This window comes from Mobula hypostoma, chromosome 4 (assembly GCF_963921235.1).
Source record: "Mobula hypostoma chromosome 4, sMobHyp1.1, whole genome shotgun sequence".
Classification (NCBI taxonomy): Eukaryota; Metazoa; Chordata; class Chondrichthyes; order Myliobatiformes; family Myliobatidae; genus Mobula; species Mobula hypostoma.
The window spans coordinates 92,967,635-92,990,869 of NC_086100.1; the positions used below are offsets into that span (position 1 = coordinate 92,967,635).

The window sequence follows — 23,235 nt, forward strand, 5'->3', positions numbered from 1 at the left end:
ACTATTTACTGGAAGTATAGTGTCTAGCAGCCATGTAAGTTCAGGCATTGAATGCTAGTAAAAACATGTTTGTTAACAGTCTGCTGCCACAGCTAAGTGGCAGAGGTCCCCAAATAAACAAACAGAATCCCTGTTAATTTTTTAATAGTTTCTGTTCTTCAAGCGTTGTCCCAACTGAGCAGCTATCCCACTTTATCGGTGGTCTAATTAATTAAATTTAATTGACTTTATTACTTACATTTTTCACATATATGAGGAGTAAAAATCTTTACGTTACATTTCCATCTAAATGTGCAATGTGCAATTTACAGTGATTTATAATAAATAATGTTTCAAAGGTACATTTAATGTTAGCGAAATGTATCCAATATACATCCTGAAATGCTTTTTCTTCGCAACCATCCACAAAAAACAGAGAAGTGCTCCAAAGAATGAACGACAGTTAAATGTTAGAACCCCAAAGTTCCCCCAGCTCCCCTCCCGTGCATAAGTGGCAGCAAGCAACAATCCCCCCTCCCCCACCGGCACAAAAAAGCTTCGGCACCTGCCACCGAGCACTCAAGCGTGAGCAAAGAAACAGCAAAGACACAGACTTGCAGTATGTACTACAATATAACATAGAAATACAGTTGTGTCAGCATGAATTAAGCAGTCTGATGGCCTGGTGGAAGAAGCTGTCCCAGAACCTGTTAGTCCTGGCTTCTATGCTACGGTATTGTTTCCCAGACGGTAGCAACTGGAACACTTTGTGGTTGGGATGACTCAGGTCTCCAATGATCCTTTGGGCCTTTCTTCACACCTGTCTTTGTAAATGTCTTGAATCATGGGAAGTTCACAACTACAGATGCACCGGGCTGTCTGCAACACTCTCTGCAGAGTCCTGCAATTGAAGGAAGTACAGTTCCCAAACCAGGCAGTGATGCAGCCAGTCAGGATGCTGTCAGTTGTGCCCCTGTAGAAAGCTCTTAGGATTTGGGGGCCCATACCAAACTTCTTCAACTGTTTGAGGTGAAAGAGGTATTGGTGAGCCTTTTTCACCATATATCCGGTATGTACAGACCACGTGAGATCCTCGGTGATGCTTATGCTGAGGAACTCAACCCCAGATCCATTGATGCCTGCCTCCTTCCTCCTGTAGTCCACAACCAGCTCCTTATTTTTGCGACATTGAGGGAGAGGTTGTTTTCTTGGCACCACCGTGTCAGGGTGATGACTTCTTCTCTGTAGGCTGTTTCATTATTATTTGAGATTAGGTCAATCAGTGTAGTGTCGTCAGCAAATTTATTTAGCAGATTGGAGCTGTGGGTGGCGACACAGTGAGATATAGATATATATATATATATATATATATACACACACACACACACTGTATGTATGAGTAGTGCAAAATGACAGCAAAATAGTGAGGTTGAGTTCATGGACCATTCAGAAATCTGATGGCAGAGCAGAAGAAACTGTTTCTAAAATGTTGATTGTGTCTCTTCAGGCTCCTGTACCTCCTCCCTGATGGTAGGTAATAAGAAGAGGTGGTGGGATCCTGAACGATGGATTCTGCCTTTTGAGGTATCGCCTTTTAAAAATGTTTTTGATGCTGGGGAGGCGAGTGCCCATGATGGAGCTGGATGAACTTACAACCCTCTGCAGCCTTTTCAGATCCTGTGCAGTGGCTTCTCCAGACCAGACACTTAGAATGCTCTCCATGGTACCTCTATAGAAATTTGCTAGTCTTTGGTGACAGAACAAAACTCCAGAAACTCCTAATGAAATCTAGCCACTGGTGTGTCGAATTTATAGATGGTGTTTGTGCTGCACCCAGCTGCACTGATGGAGAGAGAACAGAGCATCCTTTGTGTGTGCCTGTGTTGACTGCCACCAAGGAGGAGATGTCATTTCTGATCCATACTGACTGCGGTCTCCCAAAGAGGAAGTCAAGGGTCAACTGGAGTGGTACTTAGAAGACCAGATTTTGAAGCTTATTGATTATTACTGAAGGCTTGATGGCACTTGACACTAAGCAGGAGTTAATTCTAGCCATGATCAATCTCTCAAAGCCCTTCATAACAGAAAAATGAGTGCAACTAGATGATAGTGTATTGAGGCAGCTCACCCTGCTCTTCTTGGTCACCAGTATGGTTGATGCCCTTTTGAGGTATGTGGTAGCATCAAACTGCACCAGTGAGAGATTGAAGAATACTTGAACACATTGTCCAGTTAGTTGGCATAGATTTTCAGTGCCCTACTGTCATGTATTTAATATTTCAGTAATATTTGAGTAATCTTGTATGTATATATATATATATATGAATATATAAATGAACAAGAATGCTTAATGAAGCTATATATATATATATATATATATAGCTTCATTAAGCATTCTTGTTCATTTAATGAACTGGATGAAGGGATTATGTACAGTATAATATATCCAAAAAGGCATAAAGGCTTCAGTAGAATACACTGTAAAAAAATGTGTGGTCATCTACGCAGATAGAAAATACAGTAGTAAAAGAGGATATATTTTCCCAGTGATAGGAGATTGAAAATCGTTCGCGTCCTTGTTGTCACCGAACACAAATCACTGAAAGTTATCATGCAGCACGTCAACAAGTGGGAAGACAAGCAAAGAAAAAGGATTTGAGTACAAGAATAATGACATTTTACCACAATCATTTTGGGTTTACGTGAGAACACACCTGGAATACTGTGCACAAATCAGTTTTCCCTACCAAAGGATGCCATTGCAAAAAGGGTCGTGGGGAGGTGGTGAGATGGGAAATAAGATTCACCAGAATTATTCCTTGGATGTGAGAGCTTACTTTGACAGATTAAGCAGATATACCTATGCTCTCCCAAGTTTAAGAATGAGAGACAATCTCACTAAGACATTTAAGAGTCCTTGTGTTTGAAAAGGCCAAAGTAGCAATAACTTGCACAATGATTAAAACAATAAAATTAATCTCAAAATAAGAGGTTGGTCTTCAGGACACAAGAGGCAATAAATCTTTAGAATTCTCTATTGAAAAGGGCTATAAGGACTCAGCCACTGAGGTTATGTCAGAGATTGAAAATGTTTTAGGCCTTAAGGAAGTCAAGTAAAGAAGACCCAAGCATTCATATTATTGAATGAAGGAGCAAATCCAAAGGCAAATAGTCAATATCTACTGCCATTTCTTATGTTTGCATTTTGCTAACATCACTTTGATAGTGTCCTATCTCTTCCTGGTGATACAGTGAAAGATCAGTGCTGTCATCTTGAATGTAGCAATATGTTAGACTCATCTACACTTTGCTCAACCTGATGTATACTTCTCCAGGCCTCTCAGGTCTGATGCTAAGATAACACAATGAAATCAACTATTAGGTTACAGCATAAAATTATCTGATGACCTCCCATTGAATCAAACACCACAGGGGAAGGGTGCAGCAACTGCATCTGGGTAAAAAAATGAATGGCTGCCTCCCATTCTCATACAGGGATCTCAATTTAATGAGCACAATTATAATCCCAAGGAAAAGGAAGCTGTCATAAATTCCCAGGAATTAAAGGTGATAACTCGTAGATTAAAATGCTCAAATATGATGGTGGACTGAAAGGATAGGTAAAGAAAAATAAATCTGCTTAGGGTCTCTAGGATTAGGTGAGAGAGCCCAAAACAAACATACAGACAAACCTTCCTCACCACCCCATCCTCACTGATGTACTATCTCTAGATTTCTGTCTGTATTTCTGAATTCCTGCAGCAGTTTCTGACTTTTCTAAAAAAAATGTCAGAAATTTGGCAGTCCCTTCACTGCAATGGTGGATCTCTGGATGACAAATCAATTGCTAGTTAAAATTCTGTGATCAATAAGATATTTTGCTGACCAAAAGGTATTATGGAATATGGAGAGAAATCTTATGAGGAGACTTTCAGCCATGACTTCAGAACCACCTCTGGCTGTGCTCACAGAATTGTTATAGGTTCATTCCGGGGAATATTTCCAGTTGATACAAAATTCCTTGTTGTGATGGATATTCTCAGAACAATGATAGATGCAGTTAATTGCTGCATGCCTACTGGGAAGGCAGGTGTTCTTTCCAAAGTGAGGAGACAATGAGCTCAGCTCCTCTGCCACAGGAAACATCAGCAAAGTTTTTCCTTGAGTAGTGCACAGATTGGGAAGGAGGCTGTAATAAATCCAAACTCTCCAAGCTGGCACACAGGGCCTCGTCGTTCAAGATAGGCACAGATGGGTTTGCCCAACGTATCACACCAGCTGTCACTAGCTGCAGTCACAATGTCAAAGCAGGAGAGTTCAAAGAAAATGTACAACTATGCCGCACTCTTAAGTTTGCTAAAGTTCGTAATATTTGTTTCTGAGCTCAGATCATCAAAAGCAGGTTAACTAGTCACATATCTATTTGAATAAGTCACAGACGCACAAATTAGCAAGAGTACTTACTGATTTTGCAGAATTTAAGAACATAAGAAATAAGAGCAGGAGTAGGCCATCCAGCCTAACAAGCCTGCCTTACCATTCAATAAGATCATGGCTGATCTGTCCATAAACTCAGGTCCATTTACCTGCCTTTTCCCCATAACCCTTAATTCCCCTACTATGTAAAAATCTATTTAACTGTATCTTAAATATATTTAGTGAAGAAGCCTCAACTGCTGCCTTGGACAGAGAATTTCACAGATTCACCACTCTCTGGCAAAAACAGTTTCTCCTCATCTCTGTCCTAATTCTTCTCTCCTGAACCTTGAGGCAATGTTCCCTAGTTCTAGTCTCACCTACCAATAGAAACAACTTTCCTACTTCTATCTTATCTATCCCTTTCAAAATTTTGTATGTTTCTATAAGATCCCCTCTCATTCTTCTGAATTCCAGAGAGTATAGTCCCAGGCAACTCAATCGCTCCTCATAGGTTAACCCCTTCATCTCTAGAATCAACCTGGTGATGTCATGGTCCGGTCCGTTGACTCCTCATTCCAGTTATTTCCTTTTCCCTGTGGTCCATCGGGTGCCATGATTAAGGCACCTGTTTTCCATCTGAGCCGGGAGCATGAAAGCTCTGGCTGACAGCTACTCGGTGCTGGACCGTCACCTAAGCAAGTGCAATTGTGCCCGATTCAGGTCCCCGTTCATTGTGGACTCTAAGTGGCTCTGGTGCCCGGGGTTGCTTTGTGGATTTGGTCGTTTTAATGTCCAGCTGAGTTGCTGGCCATTTGCCTCCACTCCGAGCCAAAGTACGAATTCTGCCGTTTCCATGGCCAGCTGAGATTTGCTAGCATGTGGCCGCTTCTCCGAGCCGAGATTCGAATGGACTGTCGTGGTTTGGATTTCATCGTCACATATCCAGCTGAGTAAGCAGGCCATTTGCCGCTACTCGAATGGACTATTGTTGTTTTGTCGTCTTGTATCCAGCTCAGAAGGCAGGCCACTTGCCACTAATTGAATGGACTGTAGTTGTTCTGTCGTTCCGAGTCCTAGTCCAAGTCCGAGTCTAAGTCCAGGCTCTGTATCTGAGCCCAAGTTCAAGTCCAGAGTCCAAGCCCAAGTTCAGGTTCCAAGTCCAGAGTCCAAGCCCAAGTTCAGGTTCCAAGTCCAAGTCCAAGTCTAAGTCCTGGCTCTGTATCCAAGCCCAAGTTCAAGTCCAGGTTCCGTGTCCGAGTCTACGTCTGAGTCCCGGCTCCTTGTCTGAGTCCAATTCCAAGTCCAGGCTTTGTGTCCGAGTCCAAGTCCAAGTCCAGGCTCCATGTCCAAGCCGAAGTCCAAGTCCAGGTTTTACCAGTTTGTTATCCAACGTTCATGTCCATGTTGGCTTTTTATCCTGCTCCCTGGCCTTCTTAGTAGCTATCAATAAATACATTTCTGTTTATTCTACCTCTGTGTCTGTGTTCTGCGCTTGGGTCCGCTCAGTGTAACAGGTGAACCTCCTCTGCACTGCCTCCAAAGCCAATATATCCTTCCTCAAGTATGGAGACCAGATCTGCACACAGTACTCTAGGCGTGGCCTCACCAGTATCCTGTATAGTTGCAGCGTGACCTCCCTGCTCTTGAATTCAATTCCTCTAGCAATGAAGGCCAACTTTCCAATTGCCTTCTTAAAAACCTGTTGTACCTGCAAGCCAACTTTTTGCGATGCATGCACAAGCACTCCCAAGTCCCTCTGCACAACAGCATGCTGCAATCTTTCACCATTTAAATAATAATCTGCTCTTCTATTATTCCTTCCAAAGTGGAATGATCTCCCATTTATCAACATTGTATTCCATCAGCCAGACCTTGGCCCACTCAGTTAACTTATTTATATCCCTCTGCAGACTCTCCACATCCTCTGTCCAATTTGTTTTTCCACTCAGTTTAGTGTCATCAGCAAATTTTGCTACACCACACTCAGTCCCCTCTTCCAAATCATCAATGTAAATGGTAAACATCTGCGGGCCCAGCACTGACCCCTGTGGCACCCCACTCACCACTGACTGCCAACCACAGAAACACCATTTATACCAACTGTCTGCCTTCTATTGGTTAACCAATCCACTATCCATGCCAATACACTTCCTCCGACTACATGCAGCCATATCTTATTTATAAGTCTCTTGTGCGGCACCTTATCGAAAGCCTTCTGGAAATCCAAGTATACAACATCCACCTGTTCCCCTCCATCCACGGCACTCATTACGTCCTCAAAGAACTCCAGTAAGTTTGTCAGACAGGACCTGCCCTTTCTGAATCCATGCTGCATCTGTCTAATGGAACCACTCCTTTCTAAATGTTTCGCTACTTCTTCCTTAATGACAGCTTCAAGCATTTTCCAGACTACAGATGTTAAGCTAACTGGCCTATAGTTGCCTGTCTTTTGCCCACATCCTTTTCTAAAAAGTGGCGTGACATTTGCTGTCTTCCAATCTGCCGGGTCCTGCCCAGAGTCTAGAGAATTTTGATAAATGATTACCAACGCGTCTACTATAACCTCCGCCAATTCCCTCTGCACCCTGGGATGCATCCCATCAGGACCAAGGGACTTTATCTACCTTCAGGCGCTCTAGTTTGCTCATCACTATCTCTTTAGTGACAGTGATTTTATCGAGGTCCCCACCTCCCATTTCGTCCATAGCATCCTTCTTTGGCATATTAGACGTGTTCTCCACTGTGAAGACCGACACAAAATACTCATTCAATGCCTCAGCCATTTCCTTATCACCCAATATCAATTTCCCCTTATTGTCTTTCAAGGGACCTATGTTGACTTTAGCCACTCTCTTCCACTTTATATATTTATAAAAACTTTTGCTATCTGTTTTTATATTTTGGGCTAATTTACATTTATACTCTATCTTCCCTTTCCTTATTTCTTGTTTAGTTGTTCTTTGTTGCTTTTTAAAGTTTTCCCAATCCTCCAGTCTCCCACTACTCTTTGTGACTTCGTATCAAAATTAAAACCTCGTGTATAATCTTTTATTTCCTTAGTTATCCAAGGCTGGCTCTCCCCACACTTACTGTCCTTACTTTTGACTGGAATATACTTTTGTTGAGCACTGTGAAAAATCTCTTTGAAAGTATTCCACTGTTCCTCAACTGTCCTACCAAATAGTCTGTGCTCCCAATCCACATTAGCCAACTCCTCCCTCATCCTGCTGTAGTCTCCATTGTTCAAGCATAATACACTAGTTTTAGATCTAACTATTTCATCCTTCATCTGTATGCGAAATTCAATCATACTATGATCACTCTTTCCAAGAGGATCCCTGACTACAAGATCGATAACCTTACCTATCTCATTGTACAGGACTAGATCTAAGATAGTATTTTCCCTTGTAGGTTCACTAACATGCTGCTCAAGAAAGCCATCACGGATGCATTCTACGAAGTCCTCCTCAAGACTTCCTTGACCAACCTGATTCACCCAATCTATGTTGAAGTTAAAATCTCCCGTGACAACTGCCGTTCCATTCTTACAAGCCTCAGTTATTTCTTGGTTAATCGCCTCTGCCACCGCAATATTTTTATTAGATGGCCTGTAGACAACTCCCGCCAGATTGTTTCCCTTTACTATTCTTAATCTCTACCCAGATGGACTCAATATTCTGCTCCGCAGATCTTATATCATCTCTCACAATCACCCTGATCTCATCTTTAATTAAGAGCACCACCCCACCTCCTTTGCCTTCCTGCTTATCTTTTTGCATTACCTGATACCCCTGGATATTTAATTCCCAGTCATCTCCACCTTGCAACCAGGTTTCTGTAATGGCCACTAAATCATATGCCTTGGTACTGATCTGTGCCACAAGTTCACTAACCTTGTTTCTAATAGTATGGGCATTTAGATAAAGTGCCCTTATACTCATTGTCCTTTTAGAATCTAGTGACCTATGCAATTTTTGCTTTTTACTTTTATGCGCTCTACTCTTACCTTTTTATTCACTAACTCTAGCTTCGGTCTCTGCATCACTTCCCTCTTCTTTTCTGTGTGGGTTCCCATCCCCCTGCCATATTAGTTTAAAACCTCCCCAACAGCACTAGCAAAAAATCTCCCTAGGACATTGATCCCGGCCCTGCCCAGATGTAGACCATCCGGACGGTACTAGTCGCACCTCCCCCAGAAGCGGTTAAAATGCCCCAGGAATCTGAAACCCTCCCTCCTGTACCACCGCTCAAGCCCCATATTCATTCTCGCTATCCTGGTATTCCAACTCTGGCTAACACATGGCTCCGGTAATAATCCTGAGATGATTACCTTTGAGGTCTTACTCTTTAATTTATCTCCTAGCTCCCTAAATTCAGCTTGTAGGACCTCATCCTGCTTTCTTCCTATATTATTAGTACCTGCATGCACCACAACAGCTCACCCTCCCCTTTCAGAATGCCCTGCAGCCTCTCCAAGACATCTCTCACCCTTGCACCCGGGAGGCAACACACGGGAGTCCCGTTTGCAGCCAGAAGCTCCTCTCTATTCCCCTTACCATTGAATCCCCTACCACAACAACTCTGCCACGCTTTTTCTTGCCCTCATGCGCAGCAGAGCCACCCATGGTGCCATGATCCTGGCTACTGCTGCCTTCACCTGAGGAGCCATCACCCCCAACAGACTCCAAAGCAGTATATCTGTTTTGGAGGGAGATAACCACAGGAGACTCCTGTACTACCTTCCTGCTACTACTCTCCCCATTGGTCACCCATTCCCTGTCTTTCCTTAGATCCTTAAACTGCAGTGTGACCAACTCAGTAAATGTGCTATCCACAACATTCTCAGCATTTTGGATGCTCCAAAGTGAGTCCATGCGCGACTCCAGTGCCGCCATGCAGTCTATCAGGAGGTATAGCTGGACACACTTCCTGCACACGTAGTCTTTAGGGACACTGTCAGCCTCCCTGAGTTCCCACATGTCACAGAAGGAGCATGGAACGGGTCTGAGCTCATCTGCCATGATAGAGCAATGGATGTTAGCGGGAGAGGAGCACGGGAGAAAAGGAAGAGTCCACTGGGGAAGTCGAAGGCCGTTATCTGGACTTGAAACATTCTCTTTTCATTTGAGCAGTGATACTGATCAGGTTGAGATTAAATGAAGGAATCTAAACTTGAGTCCTTACCTTTTGACAGATCATTTGTCGAGGGAAAAAGAAATAAGGAACAGAAAAAATGGCAAGAATACTACTGCAAATGAGTAATCCAAGCCACCAGGCACCAATCCACCGGGGGTCACTGGGGTTCATTTCAATGGTGGCTAAGGAGGGAAACAAAACAGGAAGACATAAGCTGATTCACAAGCACACATTAAATTGGTGAAACCTGCTTACCAGCTTCTCTTTTCATTCATCCCATGTTCCCCAAATTAACAGTGTAGCTGTGGGAATAGTATAGGCCCTAATTATTCCTATGATTCTGAGTTGATTTGAGTCCACTTCCCCATTTCTTTCTCTGACACAATGACTACAGCATTAGTGCTACATCCTTTTCTAATTAGTTTATATCAGTGACATGTTGCCAGCAGCATCGTTACGTCAGTGAAAATAGTGGGAATGAATCAGAAATTATTTAGGATTTACAAAATAATATTCTTTTGAGTTTAGCAGAGCAAAAATTGTTCCATTGGCCCACTAAGCAAATGCCAACCATCAAAATCCTATTTACATTATTTCTATATCATTTTACCTCTTTATCACCAAATTTAATTGAGAAATTTCCATTCTGTATCTTGCTGTTATGTTGAATGTCATAGTGGATGCAGACTCTTATGATTTCACCTTCAATACTTTGATCTGAGACCTGTCCAGACTGATTGCCCCCATTCTCCACTCTACTGACCTGGCGTTCCCAGATCAGGTTTATTTATTTAGTATTTGGTGCTTCCAGCCCTTCGAGACACGTGACCCCAGCATGATGATCATGAAACAATGGTTGCAGGAGATCTCGCAGATATATTCTGAAGATAATCAGTAGGATGCACCAGAACACGTTACCTGAAAAAAACAGTCTCCAAGAGGACCATAAATGTCACGCATTTCCCAGCTGAAGGCATGGTCACTTTCAGTTATCAAAGATTTTCTTTTTTTCGCTACTTACAAATTAGAGATTTTCTGCAATCTCAATTATATACATTTCCTAATAGACCTGATAAGAACATATTAGATGAAATTCTTAGTATGAAACCATTCTATAATGGTTCAATATCCAATATTTATGATATGTTGTTGGGAATGAGAAATAGTTCTTTAGACAAGATTAAAAATCTTTGTGAACAAGATTTACAGACCTCAATTTCTGAAGAAACTTGGAATGAGACTTTTAAATTGGTTAATACTTCATCGCTATGTGCTCCTCATTCCCTCCTACAATTTAAAATGGTTCATAGGGCTTATATGACCAAGGATAAATTATCTCGTTTTTATAGGGATATATCTCCCTACTGTGATAGGTGTAACAACGGAGAAGCTTCACTTATTCATATGTTTTGGACGTGCCCAAGTCTTGGAAAATATTGGAAGGAAGTATTCCAAACATTTTCTGTACGCTTTAAAGAAAATTTTAAGCCTAATCCTTTGACTGCCCTATTTGGAAGGAAAGATATAATTTTGAAGACATCTGATCTGCACATTCTGGCTTTTATCTCTCTTATGACTAGAAGGACACTTTTGTTTAAATGGAAGGATGCTGTTCTGCCTAATCATGCTCAGTGGTTACGGGATGTTATGGCATGCCTAAATTTAGAAAAGATTCGTTGTTCAATTTCTGAATCTAACCAAGATTTTCAAAATTTGTGGGGGCCGTTTTTAAATTATTTTCATAATCTTGTTAAAGTACAAAAGTTGGTTAATAGTATATTTTATTATCTGATAAGTTTCTTTTTACTTTTTTTTCCCAAACAGCTTTGACTTTGGTAGTGCGTGTAGATCTTTTCTTTCAATAAAATTGTTTATATTCTAATATACGAATTAATCTAATCCATATGAATACAGAGTAAGGAGTTTGTTAATGTGATTCAATATATTGTATCTGGTATTATTATATTTTGTCTTTTGTTTTATAATATGTATTCTCTTGAACTCTGTATTCTTCTATATATAGAAATCAATAAAAATTTTGAAAAAGAAGAAGAAAGATTTTCCAAGGGACAACAAGCTTCCTAAACACAATTGTGCAAGAACTGGCCCGAGTGAAGCCACAAAAGTGTGAAGGAGAACACGGGAAATAAAAATGTGAAGCAATGCAGATTCCTTATCTATTCCTTAACAAAATCTTCATCTTTAATCCATCTCGCTCCCCTGGGTTTGTTCTTGTATCTTCAAAGAATCTTGCACAAACTCCTCCGCTTTCTGGTAGTCGTCAAAAAGTCTTTTTTCTCCGTCAGCCAAAAAATCTTCAAGGTTGCAGGATAGCACAGTATAAATTGATAACCGTGATCCCATAGGACTTTTTTCACGGGATTAAATTTCTTCCTTCTCTTCAAAAGTTCATAATTTACATCAGGGTACAAAAAATGTTGTTCCCTTCTATCATCAATGGCCCTTTTCTATTCTTGGCAGCTTGGGCAGCCGCCTGTAGAATCCTTTCTTTGTCTTGAAATCTTAAACGTTTTATTAAAATTGATCGTGGATATTGGTCATCTTGTGGTTTTGGTCTTAGAGCTCTATGTGCCCGTTCAATTTCAATTGATCAGTCTCCCTCTTTCATTTGCAAAGTTTCCGGGATCCATCTTTGAAAAAATTCTATTGGATTGTCTCCTTCTATACCTTCTTTAAGACCAACAATCTTAATATTATTTCGTCTACTAAAATTTTCCAGCATGTCCACTTTTTCCAACAGTCGATTTCTTTCCATTTTCCAGACAAGCATATCATTTTCTGTTTTTTCCACTCTGTCGTTAATATGCTCCATTGTTCTTTCCAACTTGTGAAGTTTCTGATCCATTTTCTCCTGTCTTTTCATAGCTTTATCATAGCTCAGCTTCATGTTTCTAATCTCTATTTTTACTCCTTTTAATTCAATCATTACTTGCAATAAGGCCTCTTTTATGTCTCCATCATATCCTTTACTTTTAGTCTCTTCCAGTTCTGCTTCATCTGTGTTCTCTGCGGAATCCGATTCTGACTCTGAGTCACTTTCCCTTGCAGTGGCCGTTGGTTCTTGTAGTTTGAGTTGTAACGATTTGCGCATGCCAACTTCTTTGCACATGTGCAATTCCGGCATCTTCTTCCCAGGGACTGCTACCGCCGCCATTGCTCCCTGTTCTTCTACGCCAGAGATAAAATTTGTCTCCGAAGGAGACCCAACCTGAGTCCGAGGTTCCATCACTGCAGTAGGCCTTTTTCCCTTCCCGTCTCGCGGCCACTTCACAACAGCAGACTTCTTCTGTTGCGATTTACGAGGCATATCGTAAAATAGTCTTGAGAAGTTTATAAGTAGTTTTTGGAAAGTATTTATTAACTTTGCTTTGTTTAAACGGTACTTTGCTGATTTTTTAACGGGAGAGCTGGATTCATACGTCTCAATCCCATGTCATCACGTGACGTCCCCAGATGCATCCTTGATAATGCTTTTCACTCTGCCCAGGCAGCGTTTATGGTAGATGTTCTCAATGGTGGGCAACTGCTGGGCAGTTTTCACCACATGCTGGAGTGCTATGCGGTCTGATACGGGACAATTGCCATACCACACTGTGATGCAGTTGGTGAGTATGCTCTCAATGGTACAGCAATAAAAGGTCCATCAATATCCTGGGACAGAGGTGAGCATTCTTGATGCTCCGCTGGAAATAAAGGCACTGTTGCACCTTTTTGATCAGGTTGGAGTAGTTCAGGGACCAGGTGAGATCGTCGGAAATGTGGACACCAAGGAATTTGAAGCTTGATGCACGCTCCACTACAGCTCCATTGATGTAGATGGGGACGTGAGTGTGACTCCTGGCATGCCTGAAGTCCACAATGATCTCCTTGGTCTTCTGGGCATTAAGGGCCAGGTTGTTGTCGGCACACCACGTGAACAGGTGCTCAACCTCGTCCTTGTAGTCCGTCTCGACATCCCCTCTGATCAGGCCAACCATTGTGGTATCCTCTGCAAACTTGATTATGGAGTTAGAACCAGGTACAGGAACACAGTCATAGGTGAAAAGGGAGTACCGAAGAGGGCTCGGCACACAGCCTTGAGGCACGCCAGTGTTTAGGATAAGAGTGGAAGAGGAGAGTTTGTCTAATTAACTGATTGGAGTCTGTTAGTCAGAAAGTCCAGGGTCCAATTGCAGAGGGATGAGCTGACACCAAGCTGGCGAAGTCTGGCGATCAGCTTGGAGGGGATCACAGTATTGAATGCTGAACTAAAGTCAATGAACAGCATTCTGACATAAGAGTTGGGGCTGTCCAGGTGGGTCAGGGCAGAGTGAAGTGCCGTGGATATGGTTTCCTCTGTTGACCTGCTGGTGCAACAGGCAAATTGATGGGGGTCCAGGGTAGTGGGCAGACAGGATTTCTGATGTGATAGAACCAGTCTCTCAAAGTACTTTGCAATGATGGGGGTGAGTGCAACTGGGCGGAAGTCATTCAGGCCCATGGCAGTGGAATGCTTTGGCATTGGCACAATTATGGCGATCTTGAAGCTTGTGGGGACAACTGCCTGGACCAGGGACAGATTTAAAATGTCTGTGAAGACCCTGGCCAACTGCCCTGCACAGACTCTGACCACATGGCCAAGTATTCCATCCAGACCAGCTGCCTTCTATACATTCACCCTGCTCAGGGTAGCGCAAACATCAGAGGTAGAAAGTGAGAGAGGTAGTTCACCAGGTGGGAGATCCGCTTTGAGGGTGACCTCCTTGTTCCCTCGGTCAAAGCCAGCGTAGAAGTAATTGAGCTCATCAGGGAGGGAAGCAGAGCTGGAAGGGGGCACAGTACTAGGTGGTTGGAAGTCTGTAATGACCTGTATGCCATGCCACACAGGTGATCTAAGATGGCACCGGTAACTGGCGACTTTGCGCGTGCTCTCCCGAGCAAACTGCCCTCTCCACTATCCTATACCCAAGAAACCCTTCTAAACCTCCAATTTGCTACATCTAGCAAGATCAACAACACTCTGGCGAAGCTACTGACCCAGCTGGAGACCACTGCGCCAGAATTGCTTCTTAAACTCCGGACCACACCTGGACCCGACCAGCGAGGCCCACCACGTTCCTGGAGACCCGCAGCCTGCTATCGTGCTAGAGCGCTTGGAGATACGGCCAATTCCGACCAGCACCTCTCCGGAGCAGACGACCACACAGAAGTGATGGAGGAGACCTCAAAGTGCCCCAGACGCTTCCCTGGAGCAACCACCGTAAGGCTCTGTTGGTGGACATCCACAGCTGCTGGAAGTGAGGCCTCCGCCACCAACCTTGGAAATCGAGCCCGAGGCTCGGCTGGAGCGGAGGCCTCCGCAACCATGACTCGGTTTACGGACTTGTTTCAGCCAGGAGCCCGGCCTTCTGGGATTAAGTGTCGGCTTTGGGGCCTGACCCAATCGACAGCCTGGGCCGCCGGCAGCTGGAAGTAGCAGCGGAGCCTCCTCCGTCACTTGGCCAGACCCGGAGCCCCCAACGATCAATCCCCGCGGGATGCGTCCACCAACCTTAAAGAGCTGACAACAACACACTGCATCAATGGAAACCTGGAAAGATGCACTACTTACCGAGGAATCGTGGGAAAAGAGCTGGGCTGCTGGTCAGATTGAAGCTGAGGGGCTTCGGGGTCCCTATGCCCACCATCCTACTAGCTAATGTGCAAGCCATAGAGAACAAGGTGGATGATCTTAAAGGGAGATTCACTTACTGAGGGAGATGCAGAACTGCTGTGTATTCTGTTTCACCGAGACCTGGCTCTCCCCTGCCACCCCCGACAGTGCTATCCGACCGGAGGGACTTTCGATCCATCGGCGTCTTTGGGCAAGACGGGGGGGGGGGTGTCTGCCTACTGATCAACACTTCCTGGTGCTCGGACACAGTGGCACTGACAAGCTCCTGCAGCCCGGACCTGGAACACCTGTTGGTGAAGTGTTGTCCCTACTATCTGCCATGGGAATTCACCTCGGTCATACTGACAGCGGTCTACATTCCCCCCCAGGCGGACGTAGAGTGTGCTCTGAACATACTGTATGCCAACATTAGTGAACTTGAGACCAGGTATCCGGAGGCTTTGCTCATTACAGCCGGGGACTTTAACTAGGCCAACCTCAGAAAGGTGCTGCAATAGTTATACCAACATGTCTCCTGCCCCACTAGAGGCCCGAATATACTTGACCACTGCCACACAGCAGTCAAGGATGCCTACCATTCCGTCCCACGACCTCACTTCGGAAAATCGGACCATCAGGCCGTACTCCTCCTCCCGGCTTACAAACAGAAACTGGTGGGAGGTCACGGTGTCCGAAGTAGTGTCGCATTGGACGGAGGAAATGGATGAGGTCCTCCGTGACTGCTTTGAATCGGTGGACTGGTTAGTATTCAAGGACTCGGCAGCTAACCTCGGTGAGTATATCTCAGCTGTCATGGACTTTATTTGCAAATGCACGGAAGACTGTGTGTCTCGCAAGACGATCCAGGTATTCCCTAACCGGAAACCCTGGATGAATTATGAGGTCAAGTCCCTTTTTAAGGCTAGAGCTGCAGCTTTTAGGTCCGGGGATACCAGTCGCTACATGCAATCCAGGCGTGAACTCCGGAAAGCCATTAAGGGCACCAAGAGGCAATATCGAGCCAAGTTGGAAGCCCAGGCTAACCAGCGGGATGCCAGTAGACTACGGTAGGGTCCAAATGAGATCACTGGGTGCAAAGAAAAGGTTGGGAATATCAATAACTGTGGCACTTCTCTTCCTCACGAACTTAACATATTCTACGCAAGATTCAAACAGAAGAGGAGCGTCCCGCTCCCTCTGGATGAACAGGACCTGGTGGCATCGAGATTTATCATTACCGAGGAGGACGTTAGAAAGGCCTTCCTGAAGATAAATCCAAGGAAGGCAACGGGCCCAGATGGCGTCCCGGGACGGGTTCTCCGGGCCTGTGCAAGCGAGCTAGCTGGAGTGTTTGCTGACATCTTCAACTGCTCCGTAAGATCCCCTCGTGTTTTAAGAAGGCAACAATAATCCCAGTGCCGAAGAAGAGCAAGGTGGCATGCCTGAATGACTATCAACCTGTGGCTGTGACATCAATTGCTATGAAGTGCTTCGAGAGATTGGTTATGGTACACATCAACCTCAGCCTATCGATCAACCTCGACGCTTTGCAATTTGCCTACCGGAGCAACAGGTCAACGGCAGATGCCATCCCTCTGGCCCTACATTCCTCCTTAGAACACCTGGAGAATAAAGACGCATACGTAAGGCTCCTTTTCATTGACTACAGCCCTGCCTTTAATACCATCATTCCAAATAAACTGATTTCTAAGCTCCAGAACCTGGGCCTTAGCACTCAGATATGCAGCTGGATCTTCAACTTCTTCACAGACAGGACCCAGGCTGTAAAAATAGGGGACAAGCTCTCCTCTACAATCACTCTGAGCACCGGTGCCCCACAAGGCTGTGTACTCAGTCCCCTGCTGTACTCACTGTACACCCATGATTGTGTAGCCAAGTTTCCATCAAACTCAATATATAAGTTTGCTGATGACACAACAATTGTAGGCAGTATCTCGGGTAATGATGAGTTTGAGTACAGAGAGGAAATTAAGAACCTGGCGGCATGGTGCGAAGACAATAACCTATCCCTCAACATCAGCAAGACGAAGGAATTGGTTGTTGACTTCAGAAGGAGTAGCGGACTGCACGACCAAATTTACATCAGTGGTGCGCAAGTGGAACAGGTCAAAAGCTTTAAGTTCCTCGGGGTCAATATCACAAGTGACCTGACTTGGTCCAACCAAGCAGAGTTCACTGCCAGGAAGGCCCACCAGCACCTTTACTTCCTGAGAAAACTAAAGAAATTTGGCCTGTCCCCTAAAACCCTCACTAATTTTTATAGATGCACCGCAGAAAGCATTCTTCTAGGGTGCATCACAACCTAGTATGGAAGTTGTCTTGTCCAAGACCAAAAGAAGCTGCAGAAGATCGTGAACACGGCGCTGCACATCACACAAACCAATCTTTCATCCTTGGACTCACTTTACACTGCATGCTGTCGGAGCAGTGCTGCCAGGATAATCAAGGACACGACCCACCCAGCCAACACACTTTTCGTCTCTCTTCCCTCCAGGAGAAGGTTCAGGAGCTTGAAGACTCGTACGGCCAGATTTGGGAACAGCTTCTTTCCAACTGTGATAAGACTGCTGAACTGATCCTGACCCGGATCTGGGCCGTACCCTCCAAATATCCGAACCTGCTCTTGGCTTTTTTGCACTACCTTACTTTCCATTTTTCTATTTACGAATTATAATTAAATTTTTAATATTTACTAATTTTTACTATTTTTAATGTTCAATAGTTGTAATCCAGAGAGCGGGAAGCGCAGAATCAAATATCACTGTGATGATTGTATGTTCTAGTATCAATTGTTTGGCGACAATAAAGTATAAAGTATAAAGTACATGTGTTGGGGGTCTGAGGAGTTGAAATGCTTCTTGATTCTCTGTTTTGTATATGTGTTTAGCCTGAGAGATTCCCCTCCTCAGGTTGACCCGGTCTCAAGACCTGAAGGCTGAATCTCTGGCTTTGAGCAGGAGGCAGACTCCTCTGTTCTTCCATAGTTTCTGATTGGGGAAAACTTTTATTTGTTTTTGTGATGTCACTCTATCTACACACTTGCTGATGTGCTCAAGGACAGAGTTGGCATATAAATCAATGTTAATCTGAGAGTCTGTGGTGGCATGGGCAGCAAATGCACTCCAGTCTTTGTGCTGGAATTGGTGCTGAAGAGCAGAGTCAGCACCCTCCAGCCAGATCTAAATAGTCTTCATTGTGGGTTTCACACGTTTAATGACCGGGCTATACTTGGGAATCAGAAACAATGAAAGATGGTCGGACTGTCCCAGGTGGGGGAGGGTAGTGGCTTTGTAAGCATCAGCCAATTTTGTGTAGACATGATCTGAGGTTCCCCTTGTGATGCATGTTACATTTTGGTAAAATTTTGGAAGCATGGTACGTAGGTTACAATGATTAAAATCTCCAGCGACAATAAAGGCTCCGTCTGGATGCAATGTCTGCAGCTTGCTAATAGCGGCACTGAGGTCTTTCACGGCTACTTTAGCATTAACATCCGGTGTACATAAACTGTGACAGCAATGGTAGAGTTAGTACACCATGATCGATTCACGTAGATGCATAAACCACCTCCCCTACTTTTACCTGTCACTGTTGCAGCTCTGTCAGCCCTGAAGACCGTGTGCCCTTCCAGTTCCACCATGTTGTTTGAGTTATCACTGTTTAGCCACGTTTCCATAAAAAACATGACGTTGCAATCCATAAGTCTTCTTTGTGTGAGGATCCAAGTCCTTAGTTCGTGCAGCTTGTTCGTCAGAGGAAGATGCTGGGTAGTGCTGGCCAGTGTGGATTTAGCCTTAGCCTAGCACGCAAACCTCCAAGCTTCCCCCGTATTTGTTTACGGTCTCGATGCTGGGCCCTTCCGGTCGGAGCGAGTTGAATGCAGGAGGTAGTTGGTCGAAGTTGAATGGATAGTCCAAAACTGTGTTGGTGCATCGATAGTTAATGTCCAAAAGTGACTGTTTGCTGTAAGTGTAGTTCGCATAGCCGAATCGAGCAAACACGCAGGAAACAAGCAGATAAATTAACACTATTTTTCGAAATCTGGTAAGACACTAAGCCTCGTGATACATACGTGCCACCATCTAAATAATTCGATAGGTTTCAATATCGAATTAGATATCGAATTCTACAGTCTAGGAGCATAAAAAGCTGACTTGCCAATTATCTTTTGAGGGAGACTGTTAAAATTTAAGAGACCAGCAGAAGAAGACATGAGAGCTCAAGCAGAGTTATAAAACGAAAAAGATTCTGTGATGTACTGCAGTCCCAGACCACTGAGTTTCAAAAATAAGTAAAAGAACTTTAAAATTAATTCTGAAAGATTCTGGAATCCAGTGCAGGGTAGCTAGGATGGGAGCGATATACTCCCTCATCCTGGTTTCAGTTAAAAATCCAGCAGTGGCATTCTGAATGAGTTGAAGTTTGTCAATAGATTGCTTTGGAAGGCCAGTAATCTAGATCTATTTGATATAAGGCATAATTTAGTTTTTCATTACGTGACAGAAACGGACGGCTTTGCAATATTTCTTAATTTATGTGGGATTTAAAATTAAAATCTGACACTCAGGTTTGTTACTTCTGATTTTACAACTGGAGTCAAGTTCTCAAGTTTATCAAAAATTTATCTCTTTGGCTTTGGGACCAACCAAAACTATTTCAGTTTTATCTTCAATTAGTTTTAGGAAATTATTGCTCATCCATTTGTTTATTGAAGCCATAACAGGTGGGAAGAGTGAAGGGGGAATGGTTGGCAGTGAAAGGTGTGAGAGACCAGGAGTGGGATGGTTCCCATTGCTACAGTGACAGGTTTGTCCACGGCCTCCTCTAATGCCATGTTGAGGCTTGACACAAATTAGAGGAACTACACCCCGTATTGCATTTTGGTAGTGTCCAACCTGATGGCATCAATGTTGATTTCTCTAACTTTCAGTAACCACCTCCTTGTTACCCCCTCCTTACCACTCTGCCTTCATTAACTCTTTCCTTTCCCCTCCCCCATCCCACAACATGCCTATCACTCACACCTCTCTCCCTCTGGTTCCACCACCTTCCCTTTTTCCTGTACTCTCCTATCATCATAGCTTGTCACACCAGACAGCCAGCCACTCTAGTGTTGTTCGGTTGATGTTGAGCAGGTCAATGTCAGCTAAATCAGGTGAGAGTGGGCAGTTGCGCAGAACCTGTTCAATGCTCTGTACCCTTTCGCCACACTCACAGGATTCGCTGGTCTTTAAACTCCACTTCACCATATTGTCTACAAACTCCCACTCTCTCTCTGTTAAGAGTGCGCCACTTCCGTCTTAAAAAGATTCCAACTTTTTAAGCTCTTTGCCTTTTCCACCTGTAATGCCCTGGTTCATATTTTTACTATGATACTCTATGTGTTTCATTTTGGCAGTTCTGTAAGAGCTGCTTGTTTTCAGCTTGCTCCACTTCAGCTTGTTTGGGTTAATTCTGAAGATAAGGGATGATGTGCCATCCAATTAGCGGGAGGTTTTCTTGCTGAGAGACAGTAAGGTTGTTCTTGGCCTTTTGTTTGGTGGGAGATGAAGAGAGAACTGGTCGTAGGATAAGATCCGGTGGGAGACCGGATTTGTTTAGATGGATTGTGAGCAACGTCCGGAAGGTGGCGTGAGTATTCACGCTGACGAGGCCCAGCTCGTGAGTGACAGAGAAGTTCAAGATGAGCTCCAACTTGTGCACATTTGACTGTTTAATTAGAATGAGCCCTTCTCTTATTGTTATTCTTTACTAACCATTTAGTTAAGATTCATAAATATACATCTTTTAATCATATGCGGTGTGCTGTCTGTTATTTCATGACACTAATTTGTAACAGGGTAGCGAATTACACAGCATTCACACAAACAGGGGTTTGGGGTGGGGGCACGCCTCAATCTCACGAGTTTGGAGGGGCCAGAAGTTGTCTTCTCTAGACTTACACAGCCAAAGAAACCAGGGGTTTCACAGTTATCACCTCTTAAGTTTTTCCACATCATTCAAATTCACCCCTTGCTCACCCAGCTGTCATCCACCTCTCAAGCAACACACATCAAAGTTGCTGGTGAACGCAGCAGGACAGGCAGCATCTCTAGGAAGAGGTACAGTCGACGTTTCGAGCCAAGACCCTTCGTGGAGGCCGTGGATAGACATATCAGAATGGGAATGGCATTAGCGGAAGTTTGAGAAGTCAATGTTCATGCCATCAGGTTGGAGGCTACCCAGACGGAGTATAAGGTATTGTTCCTCCAACCTGAGAGTGGCTTCATCTTTACAGTAGAGGAGGCCGTGGATAGACATGTCACAATGGGAATGGGATGTGGAATTAAAATGTGGGGCCACTGGGAGATCTTGCTTTCTCTGGCAGACAGGGCGTAGGTGTTCAGCGAAACGATCTCCCAATCTGCGTCGGGTCTCGCCAATATATAAAAGGCCACATCAGGAGCACCGGACGCAGTATATCACCCCAGCCGACTCACAGGTGAAGTGTCGCCTCACCTGGAAGGACTGTCTTGGGCCCTAAATGGTGGTAAGGGGGGAAGTGTAAGGGCATGTGTAGCACTTGTTCCGCTTACAAGGATAAGTGCGAGGAGGGAGATCAGTGGGGAGGGATGAGGGGGACGAATGGGCAAGGGAGTCACGTGGGGAGCAATCCCTGCGGAAATCAGGGGGGGGGAGGGAAAGATGTGCTTAGTGGTGGGATCCCGTTGGAGGTGGCGGAAGTTACGGAGAATAATATGTTGGACCTGGAGGCTGGTGGGGTGGTAGGTGAGGACCAGGGGAACCCTATTCCTAGTGGGGTGGCGAGAGGATGGAGTGAGAGCAGATGTGCGTGAAATGGGGGAGATGCGTTTGAGAGCAGAGTTGATGGTGAAGGAAGAGAAGCATTTTTCTTTAAAAAAGGACATCTCCCTCATCCTGGAATGAAAAGCCTCATCCTGAGAGCAGATGCGGCAGAGACGGAGGAATTGCGAGAAGGGGATGGCATTTTTGGAACAGACAGGGTGAGAAGAGGAATCGTCCAGATAGCTGTGAGAGTCAGTAGGCTTATAGTAGACATCAGTAGATAAGCTGTCTCCAGAGATAGAGACAAAAAGATCTAGAAATGGGAGGGAGGTGTTGGAAATGGACCAGGTAAACTTGAGGGCAGGGTGAAAGTTGGAAGCAAAGTTAATGAAGTCAACGAGCCCAGCATGCTGCAGGAAGCAGTGCCAATGCAGTCGTCGATGTAGCGAAGGAAAAGTGGGGGACGGATACCAGAAGAGGTTTGGAACATAGATTGTTTCACAAAGCCAACAAAAAGGCAGGCATAGCTAGGACCCATACAGGTGCCCATAGCTACACCTTTACTTTGGAGGAAGTGGGAGGAGCCAAAGGAGAAATTATTAAGAGTAAGGACTAATTCCACTAGACAGAGCAAAGTGGTGGTAGAGGGGAACTGGTTAGGTCTGGAATCCAAAAAGAAGTGGAGAGCTTTGAGACCTTCCTGATGGGGGATGGAAGTATATAGGGACTGGACATCCATGGTGAAGATAAAGCGGTGGGGGCCAGGGAACTTAAAATCATCGAAAAGTTTAAGAGCGTGAGAAGTGTCACGAACATAGGTGGGAAGGGATTGAACAAGGGGGGATAAAACAGTGTCAAGGTATGCAGAAATAAGTTCGGTGGGGCAGGAGCAAGCTGAGGCAATAGGTCTACCAGGACAGGCAGGTTTGAGGATCTTGGGTAGGAGGTAGAAACGGGAAGTGCGGGGTGTGGGAACTATAAGGTTGGTAGCAGTGGATGGGAGATCCCCTGAGCGGATAAAGCTGGTGATGGTGCGGGAGACAATGGCCTGGTGCTCCTTAGTGGGGTCACGGTCGAGGGCTAAATAAGAGAAAGTATCCGCAAGTTGTAGCTGTGCCTCGGCAAGTAAGAGGTCAGTACGCCAGACTACAATAGCACCCCCCCTTATCGGCAGGTTTTATAGTAAGGTTAGGATTAGTGCGGAGGGAGTGGAGAGCAGAGCGTTTGGAAGGAGTGAGGCT

The 23,235-nt window shown here is 44.5% G+C and overlaps 1 protein-coding gene across 4 annotated transcripts in view; it reads right to left on the reverse strand.

Moving 5' to 3' along the window:
* LOC134345461 (solute carrier organic anion transporter family member 2A1-like) overlaps positions 1-23,235 on the reverse strand; it is a 321,454-nt gene that overhangs the window by 154,276 nt on the left and 143,943 nt on the right. For all 4 annotated transcript variants that reach the window (XR_010017703.1, XR_010017702.1, XM_063046160.1 and 1 more), the window contains one exon: positions 9,583-9,716. Coding sequence is in view for 2 of the 4 variants with exons in the window: in XM_063046160.1 (XP_062902230.1) it covers positions 9,583-9,716 (134 nt within the window). In the remaining 2 variants the exon portion in view is untranslated. The remainder of the gene's footprint in view (positions 1-9,582; positions 9,717-23,235) is intronic.